This window comes from Rutidosis leptorrhynchoides, chromosome 2, assembly GCF_046630445.1.
Source record: "Rutidosis leptorrhynchoides isolate AG116_Rl617_1_P2 chromosome 2, CSIRO_AGI_Rlap_v1, whole genome shotgun sequence".
Taxonomy (NCBI): Eukaryota; Viridiplantae; Streptophyta; class Magnoliopsida; order Asterales; family Asteraceae; genus Rutidosis; species Rutidosis leptorrhynchoides.
Genome location: NC_092334.1, coordinates 21,579,192 through 21,588,276, shown reverse-complemented (window position 1 = coordinate 21,588,276; position 9,085 = coordinate 21,579,192). Strand labels below are relative to the sequence as shown.

Sequence of the window (9,085 nt, the reverse complement as noted above, 5' to 3'; positions counted from 1 at the left end):
AATAACAGCTTGCTGTTCTAAAAAAAATAAAAAATAAAAACAACTGAATAACAGCATTTATCTTACCTTAAGTATGAGAAGCGAAAATGGAGCAAAACGAAGCAAAATCTTTTTCACTAAAACATCTGCAAAAAAAAAAAAAAAAAAAAAAAACTTTAGTTAGTCCATCTTGATACCGATCGGCAGACCTCACATCAATTACAAATATGATGGCCATCGTTGGATGATGGTTCCGGTCTTAAAAGCAATTAAGAGATGAAATACTAATTAAAATAAATTATTCATTGACATCGGGGGTAAACACTAATAAAAATCTTATTTTTTATTTTTTTTAGTATTTATTTTTATCTACCAGTTAACTAAAAAAAAACATTCTATTTTATCTATTAATCCATATTACCATCAAGATTGCATGTTGAATTGCAATTGCAGTGTATGTACAAGTGTATGTACAACTACAACTACATTTACCAAGTTTGACCCATAAAAAATAAAAGCACTTTTGTCCCAAACCAACATGGTAGCAGCATCAGCAGGTACCGTGATTACCTCATATAAAACGAATGCTTTAGTGAAGAATGCATAAGCAACTGGTTCCAGCGCACAGTCATTGGCAAAGCCTGAAGAGAGTATGGTTTTAAAAACTTGAGAACTGTGATCTCATACACTATCATATGATATAAAAGAGATTATTAAAAAAAAGCTACGTTGCTTATGCCCAACATTGTTCATTTCAAATTACCAAAACCATTTATTTCCTGGAAAATCTTAGGCCCAGCCTACAAAAAAAAATCATCTTTTTGCACATACAAAAATATCAGTTAGCCAATTGCTCAGCCTTCAAAAAATAAAGTTCCGATTTTTACACATAAATACATATATCAGTTAGCCAATTGCTTAGCTTTCAAAAAATAAAGTTCCGATTTTTACACATAAGTACAGATATCAGTTATAGAATGGGCAGCTTTTTAGATTACATGATTCACGTCTTCCAGTTTCAAGTGTAAAAAGTACTGTATGTTTCTAGGAGGCCCCATAGAAATCTAAAATGTCAAAGTAGGCCTACTAATTTCAGTGTCAAAAATTATCAAACCCTCAATTTTTCAAGAATCAACTTTACTAACGGAAACACATAAAGGAAAATACTAATAGCTTGGCAAGAAATGTTAAAATCAACAATTGTACCCGTTGTTCATAAAGTCAGATTGCACTGCACATACCAGAATGTCTATAAAAGATGCAAGAGCTTCATCAACTTCATGAGTCATAAATTGATTCATATCTTATTTTGTACCTCTTTATCTACAGGCAGCGTTGTTCAAAGCTAATGAACCAGAATGCCAAACCAACACATCTTGAATCAAAACCCTTGTAAGTGAAACCTTCTACAGCTTTAGTTAACCTAAGCAAAACAACACAAGTATATTATCAACATTCAGCGAATCAAGCATCTGATTTCCATGACACAAATAAGATGGGACACAAATTCAGATTGTAATACATAAATACATGTGTAACACAATAAAACCTTTAGTACAGATGAAATCAGATGGGAACATTTGATAAGAACTCATAATTGGATATCAGATTACGCCAGATTTATCGATGAGTAGTGAATTAGGAAATTGTAAAACGAATAATCGGTGATTGTATAGATGAGCAACGAACCCTAAAATTGTATACATAAACAACGACCCCTAAAATACTTTTTATCATAAACATTCATCCATTTACAATAGAACCCTAAAACATGTAAATCATACAAAAATAAAAAAAATAGAACAACTAACCTTTATTGTAATTATAATTTTAATTCATAATTTCGATTGTCATTTATGGTGATGAAATGGATTGTGAAAAATATACCATCCCAATTCCTCAGCAAACAAATGTGAATGAGAGCTACAATGGCCACTCCATTCACTTGATGCATCTTAGCCATTTCTAGCAAACGATTACCATGTTCGCCCCACAATGCACATCTAATAAGCTCCCCGCTACATATTATTTCGAAACAAAGTATTATTAGAATGTTATTAACTTGAAGAAAAATATCAATGTGTAAAACAGTTGTTATGGTTACCTATGACCAAGCAATTGAAACTCCAACTTCTTCCTAACACCATTCTTGTCCCTTATGTTTCGATACTTACTAACGTTAACAACCCTTCCCACAACATCTGTTTTTGAGAATAATTAATAATATATATCGAAAGTTAATGAAAAGGATTATTCAATAAGAATACTCTGTGTTGGATTTAGAGTAACTAACCAAAAACTTCATCCACTTTCAGGAGCCTTTCAGTAACTTGACCGTATGTCACCAGTCGAAAAAGATGAGTTTCAATTTCAAAATATGGACATTTTTTTACTATACTGCTATTGTAAATGAACAGCTTCATCCTATTAGCAATGAACTTTGTATGATCATTAACATCTCCAACCACGAACTTACTCAGAATCAAAAATCTCCCTTCTTTGAAAGTTGGTTCATAGTAACGTACTACATCTTTCTCCATGCACGCCCTAATCTTATTACCCTACATACATTGACATTGCTCATATATTTAGGTGTTTTAAATACTGGAAAGACATACATGAAATAATTGAAAATGATATAAATGAAACACTTAATATGATATTTGTATTCACCTAAATGCACAAAACATCTATGTATTAGATCATTTAATCAATTGTCATATTGGATGAAGTTTAGTTGTTAGAATCCAAGGATCATACCTGTTGGTCGACCAAAACCATCTCGAGTGATGCTACAGTAGTTGGATTGTTGACCCAGTACTTCTTCCATACAAAATGCACCTTCACTTTGACATTGTAGTCATCATTACCTTTTTCTGATTTCATTGAGAGGAGTAAAAACCTCGATTTCTGACATAAAGGTAGTTCTTGATGCTTAACCGGTTAATGTGTTTTTTGATGAAGATGAATGAAATGTCCAATGATCACACTTTAAATAGACAGTTGATTAGAAGTATTGTGCTAAAATTATGGGTAAATTGTTTTGAAGATATGTAATCCATAAATGTTGATTGAGGAATTTTTTTTAATTTGCTTAAGTTTTGGGAAGCTGTTTTCGTTATTTTTGGATCAAAATTGATTTTCCTTAATTGTAAGAATGACAGAGAATATAATTTAAAAACCGTATATAATTTCCTAAATTAAAATAGTCAACATAACGTATGATGAGCTGTTAGATGTATGCAATAAATGGTGTAACTCAAAACAGAATTTTAAAAGTCAAACTTATATTCTAAGATTAAAGGAAATGCGATGATCAACTAATTTTGAAAGTTATGAACAAAACTCTAATGCATAACAATACTCGACGTCGATGACCAAAATAAACAAAAAATGATAACACAATATATGGCAAATAGTCGTACCTGGCTAAATATTGATCAGCAATTCCTTTTTTTTAAGGGTTAGGATCCTTGATTTTTAGTTTATAGTGTTCTTCGAATTTGGTGATCTTCAATTAACGACCTAGCACTATCATTGAACAGTAAGATGGACAGTTGAATACAATTTTAGTAGAATGCAAAAAAAAAAAAGAAAAAAAAAAGATACAAACCAATGTAACGAAAATGGATTACCTGCTTGGTCAATCATCACACAACCCATTAATAAAACCAATGACACGACAATGGATCGATAAACATCAATCGTAATTTAATTATTGGACTATTAGAAAGTAAAGGATTGATAGATTGACACTAAACCCGAGCATACGACTTATTGATCCATTAATCATAGATCGGAATGAAGATATCCCTAATAAGACCTAACCACTCTATTTTTCAGATCGACGGATTTTAATTGTTGATGTTGTTGTTTTGATTTTGTTCATTAAGTCGATGTTTATGTTATAGCTATATCGATTACTACGAACAAACGATAGGTGGATCATTAATTGCAAAACACATAATTCGAAGGAGGTTACCTGAACAACGATTTGTATTATAATCTTGAATGTAGGTTTATCAAATGGTAAAAAAAGATCGGAGATGATTTTATCGTTAACATGTGGATTGATGAAATGAATCTGGTAGAAAACACAAAAAACTATTGATAAGTCAAATGAGGTTTTTTTTAATTGACCCCTAAAAACCAAAAAGAAAGCCCTGCAACATCGAAAGGGATGTTGAAGCAATTGAAAACCTGTAAAAAAATAATCCAAAAAAGGAATGTCATAAAGTAAGTTTAAACAGTAACAATTACGATTATGCAATACCAGGGATGATGCTCAACAATCAAATTATAAGGTTTCATCAGTTGAGCATAAATCGGATATATAAAACCCTAAGAACAATAATACAAAAAAAATGTAAAACATAGACTCAATTTTACCTTAGCTTGTGTTTGTTTTAGTCGCCAAACAGAGCCCCACCATTGTTGCTCACCTCTTCACCATCGCCACCGTCGCGGTGAACTCCATGGTAGTAACGAAGGAGAAATTAATCGGAAGAAAACATATGTAATCGATGGAGCGGGTGGTGTTGGTGGTGGAACCGTCGATTGAAGATGAATTGATGAGTTGCTTGAATCTGATAGTGAATGGATCGATGCCTAATTTTAGGGCTAAACCGCGTACCTTTTTTTTTAGTTTTGAAGGCTAATTTTGTCTGATTACCTCTTCATGATTGTCACGTGATTAAGGTGTCACGTGATTAAGGGAGGAATTTTAAATGGATGGCTAGGATAAGAGGTGATTAAAAGATTGGATTGGTAGGATTTATTTTTAAGGGGATTTGTCACTCAGTGTGTTTACTTTAATATATAGAGAGACCACATTCCTATGGACTATTTCCCATGATTTCACTTTCATCAACGTTCTTTGCTTGCACCGACTCCTTTCACCTACTATCACCAACGATTACTTATTGGGTAGCTGCTGTTAGAAGGTCATATAGGAAGAATATAATAAATATAAATATAACTAATATGGAGTAATAATAACATATATAATACTGTATAAGATAAGGATAAGAGTTTCTTTAATGAATGTTGAATAATGTAGTAGGTGAGTCAATACTCACATGGGAATTGAATGTTTGGTAGCCTATAATTTTGAAAAGACAAGTTTGAATTTGCAAATTCACCAACCATTTTGCATACTGATTATTTACAATTTCCCCATCATCGTGTACTATAAATAAGAGCTCAACTCAAGCTCTTAATGGTATCCCAAAATTAATAATTCTTTCTTTCATGTACTAAAAGCAATATAGAGAGTTTGTGAGTGTGTCTGCTAATTACAAGAGATATAAAGATTAGTGTTTATCCTTGAAATTAGAGAGAAGTGTAATTCCTATTATTCTTATTAGTGAAACATTTTCTTTCCTTGCCCGTGGTTTTTATCCTATTGGGGTTTTTCACGTTAAATCTCGGTGTCTCTATCATTGTCGTTATTTTAATTATTACTAGCGGTTTGCTATAATTCGGTGTCGCTTTTCTTAACAAGTGCTATCAAGAGCTAAGGTTCTAATATCTAGTGTGTATTAATCTACTTATCGTATGCTCTGTGGTTTCCACACTGGTGGACTTTCACATCAGAAAATAAGTAAGATTATTTTCACTCGATAAAAGTTCCCGGGAACTATTTCTCAGAAAAATAGTATTGTCGAAAAGAAGATTGTAATTATAGCAATGTCTACGAAATTTGAAATCGAAAAGTTCAATGGGAGTAACTTCTCGTTATGGAAACTAAAGATAAAAGCTATCCTGAGAAAGGATAAGTGTTTAGCGGCCATCAGTCAACGGCCATTCGAGTTGACTGATGAAAAATGGGAAGAGATGGACGGCAAGGCTATCGCAAATCTTCATCTGGTACTAGCAGATGGCGTTTTGTCTAGCATAGAAGAAAAGAAGACGGCGAAAGAGATTTGGGATCACCTCGTAAAATTGTACGAGACCAAATCACTCCACAACAAGATATTCCTTACGAGGAAACTTTATGCGCTACGCATGAATGAATCTACTTCAGTTAATGAGCACATTAATTCTTTGAATACTCTATTTTCTCAACTTGCTTCATTAAGTTGCAATATAGAGCCAAAAGAACGTGCTGAACTTTTACTTCAAAGTCTACCTGATTCGTATGATCAACTCATTATTAACTTAACCAATAATGTTCTCTCGGAGTATCTAGTCTATGATGAAGTTACGGCTGCTATTCTAGAAGAAGAAAATCGGCGCAATAACAAGGAGGACAAACAGGCCGGTTCACGACAAGTGGAGGCCTTATTGGTGTCAGGAGGGAGATCAACGGAACGTGGCCCAAGTGGGAGTCACAATCATGGTAAACCAAAGTCTAAAAAGAAGAAGACCTATACATGCTACAATTGTGGCAAGAAAGGTCACCTGAAGAAGGATTGTCGGAGTTTAAATAACTCAAATCCTTAAGGAAATATTGCAAGCACTTCAGATGATGGGACTACTTTGGTTAGTGAGGCAGTGGTAGCAAATGAAGGCAGAAAGACATTTATTGATGTCTGGTTATTTGACTCGGGAGCTACTTTTCACATGACCCCTAGAAGAGAATGGTTCAAACAATATGAACGTATCTCAGGAGGATCTGTATACAGTTGCAATGATCATGAACTAAAGATCATTGGAATTGGAGATATCGTTTTGAAGATGCATGATGGTACAGTTCGTACTATTCAAGGTGTGCGACACGTGGAGGGTTTGAAGAAGAACTTATTATCTTTAGGATAATTGGATGATCTTGGTTGTAAGATGGTGATACATGAGAAGATCATGATAATCAAGAAAGGCGTGGTTGTACTTATGAAAGGAGAAAAGGTGGGTGCTAATTTATACATTCTGAAAGGCGAGACGGTACAGGAATCGGAAGCATATGTTGCTTCGAATAGTTCAAGTGATAAAGTTGCTATGACATGGAATCAAAAGCTTAGACACATGTCTGAGCAAGGTATGAAGATTCTTGTTGAAAGAAATCTTATTCCTGGTCTTACAAAGGTATCGCTACCTTTCTGTGAGCATTGTGTAATCAGCAAGCAGCATCGCCTGAAGTTTAACACATCAAATTCTAGAAGTAAATTGGTTCTGGAATTGGTTCACTCTGATGTGTGGCAAGCACCAGTTCAATCCCTAGGAGGAGCAAAATATTTTGTATCATTTATTGATGATTACACTAGGAGATGTTGGGTGTACCCAATCAAGAGGAAGGCAGATGTGTTTGAAGTTTTCAAAGTTTACAAAGCGCGGGTTGAACTTGAATCTGGTAAAAAGATCAAGTATTTCAGGACAGATAATGGAGGAGAATACACTGGTGATGAATTTGATAAGTTCTGCAAAACAAGAAGGTATCAAAAGGCAGTTCGCAACAACATACACTCCTCAACAAAACGGAGTGGCAGAGCGGATGAACAGAACCTTGTTAGATAGAACAAGGGCGATGTTGGCAACTGCAAGCTTGGGAAAATCATTCTGGGCAGAAGCAGTAAGTACTGCCTGTTATGTGATAAATTGGTCACCATCAACTGCAATTGAGTTGAAATCGTCGATGGAAATGTGGACTGGAAAACCAGTTAATTATTCTGACCTTCATGTATTTGAAAGTCTTGTGTACGCAATGTACAATTCTCAAGAAACAACAAAGTTGGATCCGAAGTCCAGAAAGTGTTTGTTCTTGGGGTATGCTGATGGAGTTAAGGGGTATCGCTTGTGGGACCCCACTGCCCACAAAGTAGTCATCAGCAGAGATGTTGTCTTTACGGAAGACAAAGATCTTAAAGATGTTAGCACTTCAAAAGAAACTACACCAATACAGGTTATAAATGAATTTTATAAAGATTCTTCTGAAGCAGTACCAGAGCATGATGAAAATCAAGTATTCGTTGATGAAGCTCCAGCGACTCGTATTTCTAATCGAGAAAGGAAACGTCCAGGGTGGCACTCAGATTATATTATGGAAAGCAATGTTGCATATTATCTTCTAACAGAGGAAGGAGAGCCAACAACTCTTCACGAGGCACTGAATCATTTAGATGCATCTCAGTGGATGACAAGCTATGCAGGAAGAAATTGAAGCTCTTCATAAAAATAAAACATGGGAACTTGTGCCATTGCCGAAAGGTAGAAAACCTATTGGAAATAAATGGGTGTATAAGATCAAGCGAAATGGCGATGATCAAGTGGAGCGATATCGTGCAAGACTGGTGGTTAAAGGATATGCTCAGAAAGAAGGTACGGACTTTAATGAAATATTTTCTCCTGTGGTTCGACTTACAACAATTCGAGTAGTTATAGCGATGTGTGCTACATTTGATTTGCATCTAGAGCAGCTAGATGTGAAAACTGCATTTCTTCATGGAAATCTTGAAGAAGAAATTTATATGCTTCAACCAGAAGGTTTTGAACTACAAGAAAAAAAGAACTTGGTTTGCAGGTTAAAGAAATCTCTGTATGGTCTCAAACAGGCGCCGAGATGTTGGTACAAGAGATTTGATTCTTTCATAATGAGCCTTGAATATAACAGACTTTATGCAGACCCTTGTGCATATTTCAAGAGGTTTGGGGACAATGATTTTGTCATTTTGCTGTTATATGTAGACGACATGTTGGTTGCAGGCCCCAACAAAGATCGTATTAATAAGCTGAAGGCTCAATTGGCTAGGAAGTTTGAAATGAAAGACTTGGGTGCCGCAAACAAGATTCTAGGGATGCAAATTCACCAAGACAGAGATAATAGGAAGATTTGGCTTTCTCAAAAGAATTATTTGAGTAAAATCTTGGAACGTTTCAATATGCAAGATAGTAAGCCAATCTCAACCCCACTTCCTACTAATCTCAAGTTATCCTCCGTTATGTGTCCTAGCAGTGAATACGAGAGGAAGGAGATGTCTCGCTTACCATATGCATCAGCAGTGGGAAGTTTAATGTTCGCAATGATATGTACAAGACCAGACATTGCACATGCAGTGAGAGTAGTTAGTCGGTACATGGCGAATCCTGGTAAAGAGCATTGGAATGCGGTAAAGAGGATCCTTAAATACATCAAGGGAACCTTAGATGTTGCATTATGTTATGGGGAACCGAA

General features: G+C 34.9%; 1 protein-coding gene across 1 annotated transcript; it reads right to left on the bottom strand.

Annotated features, from left to right (window-relative positions):
• Nucleotides 1-1,302: 1,302 nt before the first annotated feature.
• LOC139887688 (uncharacterized) lies at nt 1,303-2,865 on the bottom strand. Its single transcript, XM_071870755.1, has 6 exons — nt 2,740-2,865; nt 2,273-2,540; nt 2,084-2,180; nt 1,867-1,997; nt 1,707-1,743; nt 1,303-1,402 (listed from the first exon to the last, which is right to left on the bottom strand). The coding sequence occupies exons 1-6, from the start codon at nt 2,863-2,865 to the stop codon at nt 1,303-1,305; spliced, it is 759 nt and encodes a 252-aa protein (XP_071726856.1).
• Between the last annotated feature and the right edge of the window lie 6,220 nt (nt 2,866-9,085).